Source organism: Rhinatrema bivittatum, chromosome 13 (genome assembly GCF_901001135.1).
Source record: "Rhinatrema bivittatum chromosome 13, aRhiBiv1.1, whole genome shotgun sequence".
Classification (NCBI taxonomy): domain Eukaryota; kingdom Metazoa; phylum Chordata; class Amphibia; order Gymnophiona; family Rhinatrematidae; genus Rhinatrema; species Rhinatrema bivittatum.
The window spans coordinates 82,719,408-82,744,697 of record NC_042627.1 but is presented as its reverse complement, the minus strand read 5'-3'; the positions used below and the strand labels follow the sequence as shown (position 1 = coordinate 82,744,697).

The 25,290-nt window shown below is 43.6% G+C and overlaps 1 protein-coding gene across 6 annotated transcripts in view; it reads left to right on the top strand.

The window, feature by feature from the left end:
- Window positions 1-25,290, top strand: part of CTDSPL2 (CTD small phosphatase like 2) — a 127,558-nt gene that overhangs the window by 78,511 nt on the left and 23,757 nt on the right. For 5 of the 6 annotated variants that reach the window (XM_029574686.1, XM_029574684.1, XM_029574685.1 and 2 more), the window contains 3 exons: window positions 10,484-10,546; window positions 19,044-19,123; window positions 19,382-19,508. In XM_029574686.1, the coding sequence (XP_029430546.1) occupies window positions 10,484-10,546; window positions 19,044-19,123; window positions 19,382-19,508 (270 nt within the window). The remainder of the gene's footprint in view (window positions 1-10,483; window positions 10,547-19,043; window positions 19,124-19,381; window positions 19,509-25,290) is intronic. The other variant, XM_029574687.1, reaches the window with a different exon arrangement.

Here is a 25,290-nt window from a genome sequence, read left to right as displayed (position 1 = left end):
TTTTCCCCTATTGAACCCCCTCCTCCTTTTTCCCTTGAAGTAGGGCCTAGAAAATAGCTCCCAGGTTCCCTTTGGGACCTGGTTGAGTCAAGGGCATCTGGGTATTCTTTCTTCCTGTTTTCTTGTTCAATTGTTCTATGTAAAGCCCCCTACTCTTTGGGCATTTAAAAGTTGTATGTAAACCGGATTGATTTTTATTTCCTACAAGAACTTCGGTCTATAAAAATTAAAAATAAATAAATAAATATAAAATTCTCAGGGCAAACCTTCTTTTTAAACTTCTGTCTCTGGCTAGAAATGTTTTCTCTTCTTATGACTGTAGCAGTAAAGCTGCTTGTGTAAAAAAAAAAAAAAAAAAAAAGAGCAGCAATTGTAGCTGCTGTTGGGGACTGTTGCATCTAAAGTTAAGCAACACCAAGTACTGCAAGGGGGTTCCATTGGCTGGTGACCTGGGCCCTGTGGTCCTTCTCCTCATGAGGAAAGGAAATTGGTAAGATTTCTTTATAAAGAACAATGCCAAATGCCCTTGTTCTCTTTATAATTCAAACGTATTTCTGAAGTGCTACTAGGGTTTCAAGCTTTTCAAAACTTCAACCACCATTCTGAATCTACAGAAGTCAAACAGTTGCTGTTTTATTAATTATCACATGCATAACACACAAACACCAGTACTGCATCCCTCTAGTATCATGATAGAAATGTAGCAGAAATGCAGACTCTTGCACAGGATTGCAATGATGTCATGGCAGAAATGCCACTGCATACTTAGAAGATCTGCTTTATCATTCATAAAAGACACATGTTTCATTGCACTTAACTATTATGGTTATAAGAGAACTAGTAGCCTAGTGGTTAGAGCAGTGGACTACAAACCAGGAAAATACCAGGGTTCAGATCCCACTGCTGCTCCTTGTGACATACGACAACTCACTTTACCCTCCATTGCCTCCGGTACAAACTTAGTGTCTCATTAATAAGCATTAGGCCCTTAGATTATAAGCCTTCTGGAGGTAGGGAAATCCTGTAGTACCCGAATGTATTCTGCTTTGAAGTACCAAAAAAGCGGAATATAAATCAGTGAAATAAATCTCAAGTTTAACTTGGAGCATAAGCAGGTTGTGATTCCTGGAAAAGTTTACTTTAACCACTGATTTCTCATCTAGTGGTTCCAGCCTCTAGACAAAATCCAACTGACAACTTAATTACTCAGTTCACAAATTATACTAAACTTGTATAAATGAATGTATGTTATAAGAGAACCCGGAGCCATTTAACAGTTCACAAGCGACCACAGATACCAGACATTCCCCTGATGTAGCACCTTGAAACATGAATTTGTCAGGACTTTATTGCTTCAAGATAGGTATAATCTATGAAACCTTATTGTTTGAAGATGTCAAATTTTTCAAAATTTTTAATGCTATTGTGAACATAGCATATGTGTATATATAAAAGGGTCACAGGGTAGTTTTGCACAATTAAGAATTTTGTTCCTTAAAAATTTTCTCAAAAAAATGGACTGATAATTACAATTGCCACAGTCCAAAAGCATGAAATTTAAAGTGCCTGGGTCTGGCTTCTGAAAGTCCTTTAATAATATAATATATACCGTATTTGCCTGCGTATAGGACGCGGTGGCGTATAAGACGCACCCCCTTTTGTCTACACATTTTTAAGGAAAAAAGTTAGAAAATGTGTTTTTCCTTAAAATTGTGTAGACAATTAAAATTCCCTTGCTTCGGCAAGCCCCTTTTGCCCAGCACTGGCTAATCGGGGAACGAGGGCACGGAGAAACAACTTTTACAGCTTCCGGAGGTGAGGGGAGTGACTCGGGGTGTGAGGGTGCGGAGAATCAACTTTTATAGCTTCCAGAGGTGAGGGGAGTGACTCGGGGGGGAGCGAGGGCACAGAGAATCAACTTTTACAGCTTCCAGAGGTGAGGGGAGTGACTCGGGGAGCGAGGGCACGGAGAATCAACTTTTACAGCGTCCGGAGGTGAGGGGAGTGACTCGGGGGGGAGCGAGGGCACAGAGAATCAACTTTTACAGCTTCCAGAGGTGAGGGGAGTGACTCGGGGAGCGAGGGCACGGAGAATCAACTTTTACAGCTTCCGGAGGTGAGGGGAGTGACTCGGGGGGGAGCGAGGGCACAGAGAATCAACTTTTACAGCTTCCAGAGGTGAGGGGAGTGACTCGGGGAGCGAGGGCACGGAGAATCAACTTTTACAGCGTCCGGAGGTGAGGGGAATGACTCGGGGAGCGAGGGCACGGAGAATCAACTTTTACAGCTTCCAGAGGTGAGGGGAGTGACTTGGGGACGAGGGCACGGAGAATCAACTTTTATAGCTTCCGGAGGTGAGGGGAGTGACTCGGGGAGCGAGGGCACATTGGCTAATCGGGGAGCGACAGCGTGGGAAATCCAAATTTACAGCGTGGGGGGGGGGGTGACACGGTAGTGCCCTCACTATCCAACGCCACCGCGTCACACACACACCCCCCCCCCCCCCAGGACGCTGTAAATTTGGATTACCGGCGCATAAGACGCACGCCTTATTTTTCACCTATTTTCAGGGGGGGGAAAGTGCGTCCTATACGCCAGCAAATACGGTATTCATTTATACAAGTTGCAGTGATTTCCAAACTTGCAAAACTTAGTGGCTTATTGTTTTTGAACTTAATTAGAAAAAATTTTTGGGTACAACTGCAGCTTTAAAGTATTTTACATGCAGAATCTGACCTGTTTTAACAGATAGTCTCTGGGAATGGAGATAAGGGGGAAACTTTATAGAGAAATGAAAGAACAACACGAGTCCTGTACTGCACTGTTTTCCAACCGTTTGAAGCCCATTAACAAAAATGTGTGGCACACCAGTCTCCACAGGGCAGGCAGTACAGATATGGAGAGGACTCATATGGTCAAAAGAGCTAGAGAAGCACTAAAAGCTCTACCAGTCTCTTCCAAAATTTTAAAATGAGGAGAGAGGGAGCGGAGAGAACAGATGAACTTGCCACAAAGGGCCAGTTCCCTTTATGTACAAGTGCAGAAGAAGGAAGTCGTCGATATGTTGCAGGCTGCCAGTTCAGTTAGTTACCTTTAGCTGCCAGAACTCCTCCACTGCTGCTGCTCCCAACACTCAGAATAAGTCACATACGGTGATCAATGCATGCTCTCCCTGTCTCACTTAGCCTGGGGATAAGATATGTGCGAGAAGAACTTAAAGGGGAAAGATAAGGAGGTGCTGAATGCACTGCATGTACCGAATACAATGAGGCCCAGCTCTCCATGCCCTTAATGCTGCCTATTAATTAGGGCTCATGCTGTAACTAGGAAGAAGAGACATGACATGCATGATTATACATGTTCTCAGAAACAAATGCCTACATATTTAGAACTCGCCACTGATGACTCTTGTTGCTGTGATATGCTGAAAACAGACTCCAGGTGCTGGTCTGGATCTGTGCATTTAAGTAGTGGTAACGTTTATGTGGTATACTAGTATGCCATGCTACACTGACTGGCAAACACTGCTTTACTGTATAATGGAAAGTCAGTGGGGTAGGTAGTTTGTCAGAATAAAGATTTGAAAGTTCAGACTTCAGAAGAGGTCAGAATAAGCTTGAAGACCCTCTCTGTGAATGCTAGGAAGTCTGTGCAGAAAGATGAGTGGTCTTGGTTGTAGGGGCTCTAAAGAGATTATTTTTCTTTTTCCATTGATAATCAGGCTGAATTAGCCATGCTCATTAGGTGATGTCATGTGCGACACATGATGCGGAGCTGTCTCTCAAAGTCAATAAAGTTTTGGCCTACTGGGCATGTGCAGGGCTTCCCTCACAAATGGCCGTTCTAGAATTCTCCTTAATATTTTTTCATCTGTGCATCATAGAAACTTAGAAATGATGGCAGAAGAAGACCAAACGGTCCATCCAGTCTGCCCAGCAAGCTTTCACACTTATTTTTTTTTCATACTTTTCTGTTACTCTTGTCCCTTTAAATAACTTTTTTGGTTCTATTTCCCTTCCACCTCCGCCATCGTAGATAGCAGTGCTGGAGCTGCATCTAAATGAAGTATCTAGCTAATTGGTTTGGGGTAGTAGCCGCCGTAAAAAGCAAGCTACTCCCACGTTTGTTTACCCAGCATGTGCAATTTAGTCCTTGTTGGTTGTTGTCTGAATATAAATCCTCTTTTCTTCATTCCCCCTGCCGTTGAAGCAGAGAGCTATGCTGGATATGTATCTGCACGGACTCATGGATTATCTCTCTTCAAAATTTGATTTTTCTCCTCAATCTTCACTAACCAGCAATCCCACAAAAGCACGTTTCAGTTGTATCATGACGTCCCGACCAATTTCAGGACTTAAATATTGTTTGTGCAGGCACATTCGGTCTATAACAGATGGTCACAATTATGCCTGGAGCCAGAGCACGATCAAGCAAACTGAAGCAATTGTGGTCGCATGATGCAGAGGGCCCAGCATCAATGGGCCGAAAAAATAGCCCGGCTAAGATTGGAAGAAGACACCTCCCAACAGTGGATTTGCAAAGCTGGATTAGCGCTCAACCCATATAGTGGCCCAAACCACTATGACACACAACACAAGTGCAATGCACACTATAGTGTACAATTCCAGTAGCTCCATCATGTCAATGTAAAACACTGGCACGACACACAAGACGATGTGCCAGTCTAAGGGCTCGACTCTCATCAATACAAGCTCGTAAAGAGTCACAGAACACAATGCGTGAAACACTGTCATGAGTCTGAGTCACCAAACATCGGTGCAGAACTGTCCAGCACAAATTTCTACGGAGAAACCAATGCATGCCAAAAACACAAAAAGCCACAAAGGATCTTTAATAGCCCCTCCGGTCACCATGGGATTGTCCACACACCAAGAGGGCACAGACACCAAGAAGCCATTCTTCCAGCTCAACTCATTCAGAATGTTCCAGATCTCGTTCCTCATGATTCTCATGGACAACCTGATGACCATGTTCTATGTGAACAAACAAGGGGGCACTTGATTGTAGATCTTCTGCACAGAAGCCTTACAAATTTGGGAATGGGCTTAACGTGCCAATGCGACACAGGCTGCCTACCTACCGGGTATTATGAACACAGACCAACCGACCAACTCAGGATTTTCCAACTGCACAAATGGTTGTTATTCCAGACAGTAGCCAACAACCTCTTCCATCGATGGGGCCGACCATGGATAGACCTCTTGGCCACAGAACAAAATAGAAATGTACGATGGTTCTGCTTGATATGTCCCAGTCCGCAGTGGGAAACAGCAGATGTCTTCCTAATGTCATGAACAAAGGGTCTGCTTTACGCTTTTCCTCCGCTACCACTACTTTCCAAGATGGTACAGAAAAACATACCAGACCGAGCCAGGATGATCTTAATAGCTCCTGCGTGGTCACGGCAACCATAGTATGCGTACATCATACATTTATCGACAAGCCCCCCCGGTAGTCCTGGGCTGTGATCCAGACCTATTAACTCAAGAGGGAGGGATACCTCCTCCATCCATTACACTCATCTCTAAATCTAACAGCATGGATGTTGAACAGAGGCTATAACCCATTGAGACCTGCTGGTGCACATTCAAGAAGTACTGCTGTCAGCAAGGAAACCCTCCCATGAAGGAATTACCCATTCAAGTGGCAACATTACTTCTGATGGTGTGCACAACATTCTATTAAAAACAAACCGGAAACCGATCCAATATTGCAAGTAGCGACCAAACGGAGAGGATTGGTACACACCAAGTGAACTTTATTGAGAAAAAATGCCCGACTCAGGCCGAGTTTCGCTCAATTCTAAGCTGCTTCAGGGGCTAATATAAAAACAGACAAAATAAATATAACCAAATGACCCATCTGTAACTGGTTCAAAAATATAGACAATATAGACATAAATACACCAAACACTGATAATTGGAACACAATAATAACAGAAATGATTTAAAGGAAAAGACACATATACAGAGAAATTGTAGTTTACCCTTAGCTACACTGTAGTCACATGCTCTCTTTATTTTTTATATGAAATATATAATGTGGTCCGTATGAGGGATAGTTGTGAGTGTCAGCAACCTTGAGCTAACATAAAAATACAAGGTACCTATATATGTAATATAAATAACAATGTGAAAATAAAATGTAAAAATATTAATCTACTATTTTCTATAGGTGTACAATCAGATAAAGGCTAAAAACTGTCTACCTGTTGGAGTCAGTGGTATCTGTTAGTAATTGATTCAACTGGCATCAATTCAGTAGTTTGCTAATACACCTTTGTTACTACTGTGCAACCTTCACAGACAGGCGAATATGTACTGTAGGCATGTCTCCTTTTCAAAGCCTTTTAAACCGCGACAAATCCTGCCTGTAAATTAGGGTGACTTAAATATATTTAAAACGTATTTTAAAAAGGAAATAAACTAAAATTACCAATCAAGGATGTGCACAATAGTCACATGTGAACCAAAAAACTAAATATTCAACAGGTTATTTATTGGTAAAAATAATAGTAATAAAACAGTGAAATAAGAATAATCAAATAGGAGATTAAAATTAAAATTATGATGGGTATTTTAAAAACAGGAATAAAATCTAAAAATATAGGTACCATCAATTATAAAAAATTGTGTAAAGTTAAAAAATGTATTAAAAAGGTTGCTTGTAAACACAACTAGGAAGTGACCTGTATTAATAAACCACCATTATAAAAACCCAGTAAAATCAATTTCATGGTTAAGACCATTAGGTAAAAGAGTATTAAAATCATATATGAATTTCTGTTCTAATCGCAAGAGGTTCTTATCAAAGTCTCCACCTCTCCAATTTTTGCTTAATTTCTTAATGGCACAGAACCTGTAATCTTCAAAAATGTGACCTACTTCAATACTATGGGCAACTAAGGGTTTTCCTTCTGCCTTTCTGTTTACTGCACTCTTGTGCTCAGTTAGGGGTGGATTTTAGAAAAGAACGTCCGCGTGTACTTTTGTTCGCGCACAAGCAAAAGTACGCTGGATTTTATAAGATGCGCGTGTAGCTGCGTGTATCTTATAAAATCCGGGGTCGGCGCGCACAAGGGGGTGCACATTTGTGCACGCCGAGCCCTGTGTGCGCTGCCCGTTCCCTCCCTCCACCTTCCCCTACCTAACCCACCCCCCCAGCCTTATCTACACCCCCCCCCCCCCACACCTTTATCGCGAAAGTTACACCTGCCATTCGGCTGCCGCTGCGCGATTCCCCGGCCCGGGAGCGATTTTGGAGACTTCGGCCACGCCCCCGGGCCGGAACCACGCCCCTCCAGAACGCCCCTGAATGTCGCGCCGCCCCCCCCCCCCCCCCAGCAAAGCCCCGGGACTTGCGCGAGTCCCTGGGCTTGCACGCGCCACCGAGCCTATGCAAAATAGGCTCGGCGCGCACAGGGGGGGGGTTTAAAGGGTTACGCGCATAACTTTCGCGCGTAACCCTTTTAAATATACCCCTTATTCTTTTGTTCAGAGTTCTGATAGTCTTACCTACATACATTTTTTTGCACGGACAGATAGCTACATAAGCAACTCCCTCACTTCTACAATCAGTAGAGCAATCCAAAGTGTATTCTTTTTCCTAGTATCAATTTTAAGACTCTTGGTCTTCATATTAACATTACATACGCTGCACCGTCCACAAGGTCTGTAGCTGGCTGGTCTTATATCTATAGTTCGTTGTACAGGTAAGGATGAAGGTGATAAAATATCTTTCAAATTTCTGTCTCTTTTATTAGCTGTCATCACTTGCCTTTCTTTAAATACCGGTAAAGTCTGTAAAATGTGCCAATGTTTTTTCAGAATTTTGCTAATGTCATTAGTCAGACATGTGTATGTCAATGGGCAGACAATTTTAGTGTTTTTGCTTTTTGCTTTTGAGATCAATAGTGTGGATCGGTTGTGGTCAGATGCACGGACAAAACTACTGTATGCAAATCTTTGGATATCCTCGTTCTATAAATCTCATCTTCATTTCAGCTGATCTGTTTTGAAATGTCTTTTCTTCAGTGCACAATCTTCTCAATCTTAAAAATTGTGTATAAGGTAAATATATATATGGTCCCATTGTATCGCACTTTTATTTATTTATTTATTTATTTATTTATTTATATATATCCTTTTTTAGTGATGTCCTTTTTATTTATATTTTTTTAATGTTCCCCTCTAGTTATTATTCGTTTTTAAACTACCCTATTTACAGGCAGGATTTGTCGCGGTTTAAAAGGCTTTGAAAAGGAGACATGCCTACAGTACATATTCGCCTGTCTGTGAAGGTTGCACAGTAGTAACAAAGGTGTATTAGCAAACTACTGAATTGATGCCAGTTGAATCAATTACTAACAGATACCACTGACTCCAACAGGTAGACAGTTTTTAGCCTTTATCTGATTGTACACCTATAGAAAATAGTAGATTAATATTTTTACATTTTATTTTCACATTGTTATTTATATTACATATATAGGTACCTTGTATTTTTATGTTAGCTCAAGGTTGCTGACACTCACAACTATCCCTCATATGGACCACATTATATATTTCATATAAAAAATAATGAGAGCATATGACTACAGTGTAGCTATGGATAAACTACAATTTCTCTGTATATGTGTCTTTTCCTTTAAATCATTTCTGTTATTATTGTGTTCCAATTATCAGTGTTTGGTGTATTTATGTCTATATTGTCTATATTTTTGAACCAGTTACAGATGGGTCATTTGGTTATATTTATTTTGTCTGTTTTTATATTAGCCCCTGAAGCAGCTCAGAATTGAGCGAAACTCGGCCTGAGTCGGGCATTTTTTCTCAATAAAGTTCACTTGGTGTGTACCGATCCTCTCCGTTTGGTTGCTACTTGCAACATTCTATTAACCCATTCTCATATAAACTTAAAAGATTGTTAGCCTGTCTTCATCACTTTTCACAGTCAAGCTAGCAACTGCCTTAATCCGAGTGCACCTAAGAGCAATAGCTTCTTACCACCAATAAGACAAAGGAACACCACTTTCCACACACCTTGCTCATATCTTGCTTCATGAAAGGTCTTCTTCATCTATACCCTCCCATGAAGAAACCACTGGTTCTGTGCGATATCTGTCATTCTTGCCTTATTGATGAAATTTGAACCACTTGAGTCATCCACAATATGGAAAGTACTCTTTCTAGTAGTAGTTACTTCAGCAAGGAGGGTGAGTGAACTTTGAGCTTTAGTTCACTTTGCACCTTATCTCCAATTCATCCATGCCAAAGTAGTGCTCCGACTGCATCCTGTGTTCTTACCAAAGATGGTATCACCTTTTCATTTGAATCAAAACATCTTCCTTCCAACATTATTTCCACGGCCACATAAGCATGACTATGAAAAAGAACAGCACACTCTGGACTATAAACGAGTCCTTTAAGAGAAGAGTATAGGCTTATAGGAAAACTTCACAACTGTTTGTTTTGTATGATTCCAACAGACAAAATGCATGCTTTCAAATTGGATAACGGCCTGCATTCAACACTGCTATGCAAAGCATTCCCTACTACTTGATGAGCCAGACAAGGCACATCAAGGGCATGTAACAGCAGCTTCCATTTCACACCTGAAAGAGGTAGCCATAGAAGAAATATGCAAACTCGCATCATGGTTGTCCATGTATACTTTCACGTTGACGAATCTGCCGCTTCCGACAGCTCAGTCAGTCAAGTGGTGCTAGACCGGTCTATAGACTCTTAAACCAGGTGTCCAAAAAGGAGTCCGGATTCCAAAAAAATAAAGAAAAGAAGAAATGAACAATCATATAAAAACATAGATTCACTAACACTGCAACTCTTAGCTTGGGACTCCCCAATGAGCATGACTAATTCAGCCTGTTTATCGATGTTAAAAAAGCAAGTTTGCTTAACATAAATGATGTTTTCAGTAGATGGCAGGATGAATTAGCCATTCGAAATATGCCCCTTCCTCCCTAGACAGTAACTTCTACTATGTCATAGATTAGCTTTGAAACAAATTGAGGGGAGTTCTGAAACAGCCGTTAATGCAGGAAGTCTTATGCATGCCTAATAGGCCAAAACTTTATTGACTTTCAGAGACGGTTCTACATCGTGTCCCGTAGATGACGCCACCCAATAAGCATGATTAATTCATCCTGCTATCTATGGAAAACACTGATTACAGTAAGCAAACTTACTTTTATAAGTGAATCCAATGGGTTAGAGCCTGATAGTCATATAGCAGTCATGTGTATCAGGACAAACACACCTGTTTTACTCTTGGAATATTCTGTTGCTTAGAAATTCTGGGCCGTGAGGTACTGTCAGCAATGAATTGTCTTATTACATAATAGCCAGCACATGTTCTTCTCTTGATAGTTCTTGTCAATGAATACCTGTGATGTTTTATTTAAATAATCTCTTCCTGTTTGTTAACACTCTCGTGGTGCATTTAGGTTTATGTACGGTTAAGGCCGTTCTTCAGAGAATTCCTTGAACGCATGTCTCAGCTGTATGAGGTAAAAATATTCTTGTAAATATCTTCTTTGCTACAAATACAATGAGTTGTAGTTGCAGAAGGAGATTAACTACCTCATAAAGATCACAGGGAAGAGCCCTACCTTGTCTGTAAATAACTATTTTGTTCATTTTGTAAACCTGCAAAGTAAATGTGTGTATATGAGAGCTGAGAATCTTTGGGCTGTTAAGGCCACTTTATGCCAAGTTTTCTCCTTCTTACAGGAATATTCAGGGTCAGTAAAATATGTTTGAAAATGTCTAAAATACAAAACAGGTTTGCCGCTATAGGTGCGATACAGAGGGAGTTATCCTTTTGAAGAGTTGATTCAAGGATAATTGCTCGAGATGTGATAGGGTATGCATATCCTCTGATTTTGGAGTTAAGGGGATTAGGTTTGGGGAGGCTTGGGTAGATTAGTATATTGTACGTTGGTAGTTAGATGGGAGGGGAGGGATGGGGTTGGGAGATTAGTATATTGTACGTCGGTAGTTAGATGGGAGGGAAGGGATGGGGTTGGGAGATTAGTATATTGTACGTCGGTAGTTAGATGGGAGGGGAGAGATGGGGTTGGGAGATTAGTATATTGTACGGCGGTAGTTAGATGGGAGGGGAGGGATGGGGTTGGGAGATTAGTATATTGTACGTTGGTAGTTAGATGGGAGGTGTGGGAAGACTCCAGTGAGGGAAGTATTTCATTCTTCTTTAGGGTTTTTTATTTTGGGGGGTGGGACCAGAAGGACAGCAGGATGAGATTTAAATGGTCTTTGTGTTCAGAAGGGAAGGGAGGCCTGTGGTGATCCTGCCTGCAAGTGTGGGCCCTTTCGGAGCAATGTGGTGACCACGGAAAGAAGGGAGAAAACCCGCTGAGGTTTCTGTGCAGCAGCTCTAGGGGAACATAGGGCTGGCTCCGGGGTCTGCAGCAGTCTCCACCGGTCATGGTACCAGTTGCTGATCCCCCCTCGTGGGTCCAAGGAAGATCTGGCCACCCCTCTTTCCTCCTAGTCAATGTTGGCAACATTCAAGGAGGAACTGGAATCCAGCTAATGGTGGAGTGGGAGCTGCAGGGCTTCAGTCCCGCAGCACCGACGGAGCCAGCTCCGCCCAGGCTCATACCACTTCTGGATAATCTGTGTGCTCATCGGTGCTTTACTGACACAGCTGGCATTGGTTCCCAGAACGACACCAGTGCCTGGCGGGGCACCGAAGCCTCCCCTTATCATTACAGTGGTTGTCGCCAGTTCCTCTTCCGAGGAAGCTCTGCCGAAGCCGGCAGAGACACTGAGGCCAGCAGTCCACCATCCAGTTTCATAAGTGAAGTGCCTGTACCTCTGGATGTCAGCCAAGCACCTAGGGCCCCATCCCCTGTGGCATACAGTGAGGATGAGGGTCTCTACGACTCCTGGGGAAATGATCAGATGGAATACTCTTCCAAGGATTTGGATGGTCTCCAATCAGATCCTTCTTCTCCAGAGGAGCAGAGAAGGTCCCCACCTGAGGACTTGACCTTTGAAGGCTTCATCAGGGTGATGGTGGAGGCCATCCCATTCCAGCTTTTGATTGAAGAAAACTTCAGGTACAAAATGCTTGAGGTTTATCAGTACATGGAGCTTCCTAAGGAGATCATGGCGGTCCCGGTACAGAAGATCCTTACGGAATTGCTGCTGAGTATATGGGAACATCCCCTCACTGTGCCTCCCATGAATAAAGAAGGTGGACGAGGTTTACCTCGACCAAAAGGCTGCTAGATTCAGTAAGCGTCAGCTGCCCCACCAATTGGTGGTGGTCAAATCCACACTCGAGGGCCAAGCGTTCTTAGACCCATATACAGAGCTTTGGACGCTCTTGGGAGGAAGGTGTTCCAAGGCACCATGCTTACTGCCTGTATCGCTGCCTACCAGCTCTTCATGAGCCAGTACTCATGGGACATGTGGAAGCAGGTGGTGGCTAAGCAGCTGCCTCAACAGCAGCAAGACACCCTCATGTCACTGGTGTACAAGGGCTAGGAGTGGAAAATACGAGGTCCGTGCAACCTACAATGTTTTCGAAATGACATCGAGAGTGTCTGCAGCGGGAATCAGCGCCCGCAGACTGGCACTCCGTAACGTCGTCCTCATCCAGGAGGTCGTTGAGGCAGAGGCCCAGGAAGTCTTTCTTTTGCCAAAAGGAAGTACTATCCTCTGCCTCCTCAATCCCATGTACATCATCAGAGCTCCCGCGGCCATTCCAGGCAGCAGAGAGCTCCCAAGCCCCAGCCATTTCCTCAGTCAACTCCGGGTATGGGGTTTTACCTGGGCTGTAGGGAGCGTGATCCAGTTACCCGTACCCAGGACGATGGACCTCCAGTCAGGGGCAGGCTGTGGGTTATTTGCAAACTGGTGGCCCAGTGTAACCTTGGACCAGTGGGTTTTGTTCATCTGCCAGGGGTACCAATTAAACCTATTGGGTGTCCTGCCAAATTGCCCTCTGTCCCCATTTTGGGGGCCAGAAGCACATCAAGAGGTGCTACAGATGGAGCTCTCCTCCCTCGTAATGGTCAGAGTGGTCAAGCCCTACTACGTTCCTCTCAGCGAGGCCTTCAAGAAATTCCGTCTCCACATGACTCGTGAATGTACATTTTTTAGTGGCAGAACCAACCCTCTGGAATTCGTTTCCAGTAGACATTAGGCAGTGCGATTCTCTTAAGACCTTTAGAAAATGAATTAAAACCTTTCTTTTTAAATCAGCTTTTTTTTAGTGGCAGCAGCAGCAGCTGCCTCTTACCAGGATAAATACTGACTTATCTGGCTATCTGGCGCGTTTCACAGCTAGATAAGTATTTGTCCAGCTAATTAATGGCGAACCACATCAGATAGCCAAATAAGTCAGTATTTATCTGACTGCCACCGCTTACCCAGATAAGTCAGTACATATCCAACTAAAATTTCCAAACTTTTTTTTCCATTTTCTTTTCTCCTTTTCGAAGGGTTTTAAGTGCCAACACAGTAGCACTGAAAATTTAACTCTGGTTTGTTTCCAGTGCTAAAAAAAAGGTGTGCTGACCAAATGTAGTCTGCATTGGAGAGTACAGCTTAATGCCCTCATTTGCATGGGATTCCCATGCGAGAGTGCTAAGCAGTAATTCCCATTTAGGAACTCGCATTTTCTGCACACAAAACTCCTTGCTGCATTCGCAATATGTTTTACGCAGAGAAAAAGCACATTCAAGTACAAGCAGAAAGATGCATTTGACTGAATGCACCTTTCTGCGCTGGCCTGTCAGTCTCAAATTTACCACCATTGCTCTTCTTAATACTTGCATTGTGCCAAAGAGAGCTTCCTTCTGGAGTTTGTAAGATGTAAAAGTCTTCACACCCTTGTACATTTTCCACATTCTGCTAAATAATACAAATCAAAATGCATTAAAGTAGGAGCTTGTTTCACTGATCTCCACAACATACTCTATAGTAGTATTGTGAAAGAATAGTTATAGAAATACTTGAAAGGTAATTAAGAATAAAAAACCAAAAAGTCTTGACTGCATAAGTCTTCACATTCCTTGACTCAATACTTGGTAGAAACACCTTTTGCAGCAGTAATGGCCATTAGTTTATTTACCATAAGTATGTACCAACTTTGCACAGCAGGGTGGTGCAGTTTTTGCCTATTCTTCTTGGCAGAAAAGCTCAAGCTTTTTCAAGTTGGCTGGAGATCATCTGTGGATTGCAGTCTTTGTCTTGCCATAGATTTTCTATTGAATTCAGGTCTGAGCCACTCAAGGATATCCCTTAAGCCACACTTGTTGCTTTTGCTTTGGGCGTATGATAGAGTTCTATAAAATGAGTGGATTGGAACGGTTGTTTACGCTTTCCAAACGTATAAAGACTAGGGACCATGCAATGAAGTTATTATCTAAGACAAATACTAGTAAATACTTTTTTACTCAATACATAATTAATCTTTGGAATTTGTTGCTGGAGGATGTGGTGAAAGATGTTATTGTAGCTGGGTTTAAAAAAGGTTTTGACATCCCTGGGATAATCAACATAAATCTTTCAACCTTTTGGGATTCTGCAAAGTACTTGTGACCTGGATTGGCCACTGTTGGAAACAGTGTGCTGGGCTTGACAGACTTTTAGTTTGACTCAGCATGGCAAAACCTATGTTCTTATAATCTTATCATTGCCCTTCTAAAAGGAGAATCTGCTCTGTGGCTGACTGGAATAGATTTTCCTCCAGAATCATCTTTCTCTCAATTTTCACAAGCCTCCCTACAACATAATGTTGCTACAGCCTTGCTTTACTGTAGGTATTGTGAAAGAAGGATGATGTGCTGTGTGTGTTACCCATCTCATCGCTTAGCACTGAGACCACAACCTCCCACTTTAGTCTCATCACGTCACAAAATCTTCTTCAACATGAATGCAGTCTTTCCTAAGTGGAGGGTTTTCTTTTTTTTGGGGGGGGGGGTTGCAGATGCTGTACAGTATGTCATGGTTTTTCTTCATCTGTGTCTTTCTTCTTGCCACCCTACCCTACAGGCCATGTTTGTGGAGTAGTCTCTTATATTTATTTATTTTTCATTTTTATATACCGGTGTTCCTGTATAAAATACAAATCACATCGGTTTACATTGAAACAATAAAACAGAGAATTTAATTCACCCGTAGGTGGTACATGGAACAAGGGGTGCATGAAACTTGGGAGGGGGAAACTATTCTGGCTAAGTTATGGATTGGTCCGTAATAACAATCATAAAACAAACTAGGAAGGGGGAAACTATTCTAGGTAAGTTATGGATTGGTCCATAAAACTATTCTAGCTAAGTTATGGATTGGACCATATAACTATTCTAGCTAAGTTATGGATTGGTCCATAAAACCAATCAGACAGTTACCTGAATCAAGTAAACTGTGTAATGGTAATGGAGAGTAGATAAAACAAAACAGCTTGTGAGGGTGACAATCAGTAACCTACGATAGTGAAAAAACTAGTGGGGTACATCGTGCCTGGAACGACCTTAAGTAGCTCAATAAGTGATAGTGATCAGAGGAACGAGCAAGCTGGATGCGGGCAAGGGGCTTATGTTCCTGGAAAGGCTTGGCAGAAGCCTTTCCAGGTTATACTGGGTCATGTATAACTGGTAAGAGGCAATGTGAGATATGAGCATTGAGCCATGGAAGACATGCCTGCCAAAAGCATCCAGGGATTTTTGTTCGTTTCCTGGAGGTATGGAGGAATGAGATTTTGAACGTCGTGCCTTCTTCTGGGCTGATTCAACAACAGAGTGATGATCTAACTGTGACTTTTGGAACCCAGGAGCTGACTGCACAAGATAAGGTGGCATCTGTCTTGCGGTTGACAGGTGGAACCGAACATGGGTGTTCCCAGTTTCTCTTCAGGAGATCAAGCAGGATTTCATGAATAGGTATAGACATGATTTCCTTAGGAGCATCTAGAAATTGGAGTACTTTCAGCATCTTGTGCCTAGAGTCCTCTTCTGTCTGAAGTTGAAAAGGAATGGTTTCAGACATTTCCTTGATGAAATTAATAAAAGACAGATCTTCTGGTGGAGAACATAGTCTTTCATCTGGGGGAGAGGGCTCTGATGGTAGATCATCTGTATCTTGGGATGAATCATCGGTCCAAGGATCATATAGCTGATCTCCAGCACCTAGTGGGTCTTCAGCGTGGAGAAATGGTGCTAATCCTGAAGGACCAGGCCTAGGCATCGGTGGCATCGATGGAGGCACCGAGGGGACCGGTGACATCGATGGTCGAGTCGGTGGTAAATTCCCAGACTGTGGAATGGGTATCAGTGTTTCCTCATTATCCGATGATAATGGAATCTGTGTGAAAGGCACCGGAGCTACTGGTGCTCTTGGTTCCATCGGTGGAAGGGCAGCCACGCAGTGTGAGCGCCACGGGAATCGGATCGGTGACCGACTCAGGGGCCGGTACCAGCTTCGATGGAGGTTGGAAGCCCTGAAGTGCTTTACCGATGGCCTCTTGGATCATTCGATCCAATTCCTCGCGGAAGCCTGGGGTGTAGAACCTCTGCACCGGAGTAGGAGGCAGTACTGGGCGTAGCTGGAGGGTCCACCGGTGAAGGTGGAATCGCGGATCTCAGCACCACTGAAGGTGGGGAACGCCACTGTGACCCGGTCACAGAAGAGGATGGGGCTTCTTTGTTGGTGGCTCTGTCGATGCCGAGGACTTGCCTGGATCGGCGGACTGAGCCTTGCGATAACAGTGTCAACATTTTTCACTATGATCTCCTCGGTCCTTTTCTTGAGGAGGCAAGGAGGGAATAGACACTTTTGGAATCGTCGATGCCGGTCGGGCAGCAGTGGTGTTCGGTGCTGGCGAGAGGTCGATGGCACCGGCTCGGACAAAGTTGAAGCTATCGATGGAGTCAGGGTTTTTGACTGAAAGAGAAACTCCATTTTCTGTAAACGAGCCTTACGGCCCTTCAGTGTCATTTGGGCACATTTGGTGCAAGTTAGGACATCGTGGTTGGACCTCAAACACATAACACAGACCTTGTGCGGGTCAGTGATGGACATTGTTCGAGTACAGTCGGGGCACGACGAAAACCCGACGCCATGATTCAGACAAAAATTTAGCCACTGTGCGGTCGATGGTCGTTAGGCCCTGAAGGGATAACTCGACGGGAATCGACCGCAACAAGGATAAAACCTTACCTTTCGACCACAGAGTATGGATATCGATATGGGGACCCCTATGGGGTAGAATCTTTTTGAAATTTTGAAAGAAGTTCTGTGAGGAAAATTCCTGTCAGGAATCTCAAGAGAGTTCCTTAACCTGTGTGGCTACTGCTGTGCGGAAAAAAGAAGAGTGAAGGGGGACCCCTGCTGGCTGCAGGGTTGGTGCATTGCTGGGCATGCCCAGTAGGTGCCAGTCAAAGTTCTAGAAAAAGTGTTCCGTGATTGGGCTCCATCCTGTGATGTCACCCATATGTGAGGACTAACATCCTGCTGTCCTGTGAGAACACCTGTTACAGGTAAGAACTCTGCTCTCTGAAGGTTCAGGTGACAGCAGAGGGCGATTGGGCAGTGTTTCAATAGCGGCTTGTCTCAGTTTGTTCACGCTGTTTGAAAAGTTTGAAGCCTCCTTTTATGTCTTTTGTTCCTCAATGGAATCTTAATCTTGTGTTGTGGGCCCTCCTTTTAAGCCATTGAAACATGTTTCCTTTAAGGACTCTCTCTTCTGTGCCATTTCTTGTATTCTGGAGCTTGGAGCCTTGTTTTGCCACAGTTCTTTCCTCCTCATTTCTTCAGATGCAATCACTTTTCAGCCGATACCATCCTTTCTTATAAATGTCAGTTCAGCTTTCCACATCAGACAAGCTTCTCTTCTGACTTTCTATTGTGAAAATGGCAGAAACAAATTCAGATCCCTCAGATGTCTGGATGTCTGTTGGTTGCTACTTTGTTCTCTTTGTAAGGGGGAAGCTGCTTCCACGTTGGATTAAGGAGGCGATTGTGTTATCTGGCAAGAAGCCTGCCGGGTTTGTACAAGAGCGCAGTGGGCACTTACGCCTGTGGACATTGGCAGGGAAGCCTTGCATGCTTCTGTGAAACATTGCCACCTGGGAAGTAGGCCTCTTTATACTGGAGTCTTAGTTGTGATCTACATAGTTTCTCTTCCTCCTGCCTTTCCTGCTTGGTCAGTTCTTTTCTGGTGAATTCTGGATAGGTTTAGAGACTAAACAGGATTTTCTTCTCAGGGTCAAGTTGCTGTCCATCTTGGTAATGGCTAGTTTTCATATTTCACAAATGTTTTTGGGTCTGGTTTAGAGCTTTATACTGGTTTCCTTCCAGGCGATGATGTCATATAAGTAAAACGTGTTCTCTGCTTCCAACTGCTGGTAGGGGGAAACAACCCATCTGTGTGTAGCAGGACTAATGGAAAATAAATTAACAGCTGAGAACATTTATGGGTCTTGTTAAGGTGATTTTTTTTGAACTGGAACTAATTTGGGTTTGCTGTGACAAAGCGTGTGAAGAATTATGCAATTAAGATTTTTTTTTTTTTATTATTTGTAGAATATTTCTATAATTGTTCTTTCACAATGAAAGTATAGAGTATGTTGTGTAAGTAAGTGAAACAAACATGCATTTTGATTTGTATTTTTTAGACAGCAAAATGTGAAAAATATACAAGAGCATGAAGACTTACAGGGCTGTGTGTGTGTGTATAGATATTGATATCTAAATACAGTAGATATATACATAGGCACTATACTGAGGTGAGCAGGGAAGTTCTTTTTAATCAGGCTGATGACAGCTAAGATGATTTGGATCTCTTTCACATTTTCCGGGACTCCGAATGCATCTTGTGGTACTTGATGAACTTCACTCTCTCCATATACAATGCAGAATAGTTGCTTGGAAGTGACACTTCTCATTTGTTGATGTGGTGTAATATACATAATCCTATTGCATGTGTTGTTGTAATCAGCTAATAACTCTGGGTTCTTTCCTTTCAACTTGCAGATCATCCTTTTTACTGCTTCAAAGAAGGTCTATGCAGATAAGTTACTTAACATATTGGACCCCAAAAAGCAACTCGTCAGGTAATTGGGCTATACCAGATTTAGTAACATAGTTCCCCCAATTCCAGCTACAGCCTTGGAAAACGGGGCTGACTGCTGAGAAAGGGCGAGAGGCCTTCTGTCTTCCTTTCTAGCTCTGTTTGTGTGGACATCTTCTCAGACAGCTACCTTACACCCAGCCCTGAAAGAGTCAGTAGGCTAAGAAGTATTTGTTTTAATGATCACGTTCATTTGTAGTGTTTGCTAATAGGTAATTTGAGAATTTCTTTGAATATTCAGGCACAGACTTTTCCGTGAGCATTGTGTTTGTGTGCAAGGAAACTACATCAAAGATTTAAATATCCTTGGAAGAGATCTTTCCAAAACTATCATAATTGACAATTCACCCCAAGCCTTTGCATACCAGGTAAGAGGGATTCTTGAAGTCAGGTTTTGTTAGTCTGTTTCCTAGAGGAAATGTCCATAACTGTTATTAACCAGGTAGACTTGGGGAAAGCCTCTGTTTAACCCTGGGCATAAGCAACTTGGGATCTGTCTATTATTTGGGATCCTGCCAGGTATTTGTGCCCTGAATTGGCCACTGTTGGAAACAGGATACTGGGCTCGATAGTGGTTCTTATGTTTTTATATATGTAGTTTATTTAAAAAGCTTATATGCTGCCTGACGAGTGAATATAATAAAAGCAGTTTACAACTTTGCGTTCTTAATAAAACAAACTAACAAACAAACTTCTTCCTGCCTACCACCCCCTCAAAATACCAATATACCTCTTCAGCCAGCCATACCCCAGCCCTTGCCCCTACCCTCCAGTTATACTGTCAAAAAATAATGCAACCTCCTTCAGTTATCCTTAAAAAGGAATAAATAAGCCTTAACCAATTTTCAGAACTTTAAATAGTTCAGTTCACCCCATGTTGCACCTAGAAGTGAATTCCAGGCCTGTGGTGCCATAGCTGTAAATGCCCACTTTGTGCAACAGCTAGATTTAAACCTATATCTCTGCGAAGAATCCAGGAGAAAACCCTAGGAGGATCTAAGCCTAGGCTTGAACAGGCTGATTTATCAGACAGATAAATCGCTGGCTCTCATACAGCGGCATGTTAGACAGCCGCCTAGAACTGTGCTATAGGCAGCATAGAAATGTTTTAAAATAAATAAGCAACTTAAACTTAGATGTCTCAGGTATCGGCAGCCAATGTAAAGATGAGAGTAATGGTAAAACCGTTTCCCTTCTAGTCTTTCTATATACCAGTCAGGTTGCACTATTCTAGATTAACTACAATTCCTTATCATCCCCTAGACCAGTCCAGATGCATGGGTTTTTTTCTCCCCTACCAGCAGATAGAAACAAAGAACAAAAGCTTCACTGCACTCTTGGTACTTAGCTGTAGGTGGCCCACTGGCTTAAGTACAGAATATTCTATCTCTGGCAGAGGGTAGCAGTTTCTAACCTGTAGTCAGACTTTGGTGAAAAAGTTGCTGCCAGGGATGCTAGGGTCTTGGGGCCATCCCCCCGAAGAGCAAGATTGAGCAGGGAGTTACTGCCCCTGTTTTAGTTTGTACCCTGGAAGTGAAAAGATTTTGATAGCCAATGGTGCTAGCCCTCTCAAACCCTGACTCCTCCTCCCCCTCAATGGCTGCTCAGTTGGCCATCCACAGAAGACTTTGAAAGGAAAATAAATCATTTCTTCAGAGGTTGCTGAGTTGAGGGAGGGGGAGGTTGGTCCTTTGAAAAAAAGGAAACATATGAGCTGCTTCAGTGAGCAACAGTGTGGCTTGAGGCCTGTCAGGCAAAGCAGTTGAGTGGGTGGCGGACCGGCCCGTGGTATGAGCTTTGCTGAGTGCTGCTGTGGCGAGGGAGAGGAGAGCCCAGTGAGTTAATTTCAGTTTCTCCTGCAGGGTGCTATGAGTATAACCACTTCTGTGGAGGAAAGGAAGTGGTGCCTGGCCTTCAGAGATAGCCAGGCTAAGCCCCACGCTTCCAGGGTGTGTGCCGCGAAGCAGCACCTGACGTTTGGAGATCACCAGGCTACTCTCCATGCTTTGGGGGGTGTGCCCAGTGGGGAAGTCGGGTCAGGTAGCTGTTCACTATCCTTGGAGGTTTAAAAACATTAAAGAAAAATCATTACTGGGGAAAGCGGACAATAAATTAGAAGACCTCGAAAACCACTCCCGGTGGAATAATTTGAGATTATTAGGTTTACTCGAAACAATACCGGATAGACTTGCAGAGCGTGCTGGAAGCATGGCTGCCGTGCGCCTTCAGCTTGGAGGGGGAGCTAAAGGAGTAGCAGATAGAGCGGGCGCACCGTTTAGGAATCAAGACGGTTGGGCAAAATAAAGCTCGCCCTGTTATAGTGAAGATTTTGAACTATCACAACAAGGGACAACTTATTTTTCGCTATCGGCAACAACGGGCATTAGACTATGAAGACAATAAAATATAGATTTTTGCCAATTACTCTGCAGTGGTGTCAACACGATGCAAAACCTTTGCCAATATTTGCTCGATTTTGGCGCAACATCGTGTGTGCTTCACTCTCTAATTTCCCGCACGCTTGAAGGTTTCCCTTAATAATATGGTGTATTTCTTTGAGCCAGCCATGGAGGCAGAAGCTTTCCTTCACCCCAGGCTGAAGGAAACGGAAGATCGACTTTCTCCAGCAGCAGTGGCCGACTGAGACCTTTGTGGGGACGTTCTCCTTACTTAGGGTTTCATTGCTACTGTTTCCTCCTAAGTGCTGCTTTTACATCATTTGCATTGTTTAGTGTGACGCTTCAATCTATTGGGGAGATTTGCTAGTTTTCTTTTTCTCCCAAGTTCACTATATTGTGGGGGTTGGGCCCTGACACAATTAACATGGTGCCCCCTTGCTCAGTTTTTTAAGCCTGTTTGATCTAGAGGTTGATCTGGTGTTTTCTTTGAGGATTTATTTGAGGTTGAAGGGGGAAGGGGGAGGGCAGGGAAAGAATGGGTGAGGGGGGCCTGTGATCTTGTGGATGAAGTTAGTATCTCCTTATTTTTCCTGAAAGGTGGTAATTCTTTTGAAAGTTTTAGCTGGGGCTTAGGCTGGGGAGCCCTGGCTAACGGGTACGATGGCAGTTGAAACCAGTAATTTCTACTTTATGGATTTGGGAAAATGGTTAAACATTTCCATTGTATAACCTGGAATGTTAGGGGTATCGGCTCAGTAGTTAAGAGCGATAAAATCTTATAGGCTTTACATTGCAGGCAAGCACAGGTGGCGTTTTTTCCAGGAAACTCACCTGGATGCTAGGGAGCATCAAAAATTATGCAGGCAATGGGTAGGGAAAGTTTATGCAACTCAATCCAGCTCTAGGAAGGCTGGAGTGTCAATTCTGGTGGGTAAATCCATTTCAAGGTTCCAAGATCATCGCTGATGAGGCGGGGAGGAACTTGATTGTGGAGGGGAAATTATTCGGGAAATCCATAGTGTTTTGTATGGTATACGCCCCGAATGTCTACAATCACTCCTTTTTAAGCAGTTGGCACAGTTACCCCTTCCCTACAGTTCTTCTTTGATTGTAGGGGGAGACCTGAATTATGTACATGACCCTCAATTAGATCACTCTGTTCCTCAAGATTCTATGAAAGCTGATCAGAGAGAAGGTATCGGTTACCTATGTAATAATTTAAATTTAGTGACAGCTGGCGCTCCCTTCACCCTTTGGTCAGGGAATACACCCATAATTCCCAAGCGCATGATACACATGCCTGGATTGATTACATCCTCCTAGATCCAGGGACTTTTTCCAGAACTTTACTTGCTGAGATTGGATCACCAGTGATCTCTGACGATGGCCCTGATTGAGTGGATGTTGAGGTTTTTCGACCAGCAGATACCACTTTTGCTTGGCAGTTTCCTAGATACTTGACATTTGACTTGACATTTTGAAAATATATTTTAAAGAGGTGGGATGATTATTGTCTCCATAACCAGGAACATTGTCATTCCCAGTTGTTATTGTGGGAAACAGCAAAAGTTGTATTGCGAGGGGATATTTCCTATGTAATAGCTAAGCGGAAAGTGATTACCACTGCCATTTTGAGGTTGGAGCAGCAGTTGGAGCAACAGTTGTATAAAGATAAACAGCAATATGAAAGCCACCCCACTAAAGAATTGAACGCTAGGTTTTTGACAACTCAAGCGGCTCTGAATGAGTTGCTACACTAAAGGGCGAAAAAATCCCTAGCTTACTACAGATGTAAATTTTACCAACATGGTAATAAGGTGGGGAAGTCCCTAGCCAACTTAACTAGGAATTGGACTGGCCCTAAATATGTCACCGCGATGCATACTTCGGAGGGGAGGTGGGTGAACTCTGGGAAGGATATATGCGAGGTGTTTAGGAATACTACCAAACCCTATACACTGCACCTGTTGGTCCCCCACAAGCTGTTGGAGATTCTGTTGGCATCTGGATTACCCCATGTTTCTGCAGATCAGTTGGATATGTTAAATCACCCTATCCAGTTGCAAGAAATTCTGCAGGGTATAAAAGACTCATTTATTAAAATCTCTCGGACAAGATGGTCTGTCCTCTAAATTTTATAAATTACTAATCTCTAAGGTGGGTGTTCCTTTAAAGGAGATGTATGCCACTTTGATTACATTGGGCTGCTTTCTTTTCTCTCCCAATCGTGTGGCTACAGTTGTCCTCCCTAAGCCAGGGAAAGATCCCTCAATCCCGTCTTCCTACTGCCCAATTTCCTTATTAGATTTTGATGTGAAGTTGTTGGCCAAGATTTGACCAGGGTTTTGCCTAAGCTTATTTGGGAGGAACAGGTGGGCTTTGTTAGTGGTTGATATGGAATGTGAAACATATGTAAAATCCTTGCTTCTATGGAGCGCTGTCAGTGGCTTCAAATGCCTTCTCTTCTACTTAACCATCTGATGCTTGAACAGAATACAAGTTTCTTACTGTATAGCATGGGCCAGAATAATGAAGTATCAGAGGACCATTGTGCTCCCACAATCCAGTGGGAGCACTGAGAGGAGAGGATCACCTTGCTGGTGGCTGAAAGGAATCAGTAAGTTTTTGCTTGGGACATTTTCTTTTTTAAAAGTATTGGGGTGAAGTTAACTATTTGGGAATATTATTAATAATATTCGGGTCGATACAGCAAGGCCGCGATAGAAACAGTGCGGCAGTGTCAGGCGCACCCTTCCTCCCCGCACGCACAGTTCTCTTCACTAAGTCCCCGATACTCTCTTCTAATTGCATGCAAATGCATGCCGCGGCTTTAAAGCGTTAGGGAAGGGTTATGCCCGCGCAACCCATTTTACTGTATAGGCGCTTAATACAGCGCCTATACAGTAACCTGGGTGCGCTGGTACCTGTCATTTCAAATGGCATTTCAAATGGCATTTGGAATGACAGGCACCAGGAAGTGTAAAAAACACGAAAAGTCTTTGTTGCTTCGTCGCTGTGTCTCTCCTCCTCCCGGAGCAGGGCGCGAAAGCAGCCTTGCTCCGGGAGGAGGTGAGGCACAGCGGCGAAGACAGACGGGAGAGGAGAAAAAGCAGAGCCGAGCAAAGCGAAAGCGTGCGAGCAAAGCGAAAGCGTGCAGCAAGCCGGCGAAATAGACCTGCGAGCAGAGGCAATAGCAGCGGTTCGGTAAGCCTGGCACCCTCCTTGATGTAGTACGTCCCGGATGCCCCCCCCTCCCCAGCGCGCCCGCCACTACCCCTTTCATCAGCTGCATCCACTGCGACCCGGCAGTCCCGTGAGGCCTACAAAAAAAAAAAAATCCCCGGCTCCCGCGCCCCCGCACTGGCCCGCCGACTCTACCCCCTCCTCCCGATCGGGCGGGTAGGCGGCGGCGAAAACCAAAGCAATTTTTTTTTTTTTCAAAAAGCGACATCACACAATGCATAAAATAATTTCTCCAGCCTTAAAGCGACTTACTTTTGGGATCTGTCAAGTAAGTCGCAAAAGTAACTTACTTTTCTGAAGCCATCACGATCGTAGCTCAAGACGAAGATGGCCGCCTGCACGGGGGAAAGCGTGCAATTGGCCGCTGAAGACGTGACGCCAAACGTCGTGACGTCACGTCTTCAGCTGCCAATTGCACGCTTTCCCCGTGCAGGCGGCCATCTTCGTCTTCGTCCGGAGGAGCTAAGATCGTGTTCCTGATGGCTTCAGAAAAGTAAGTTACTTTTGC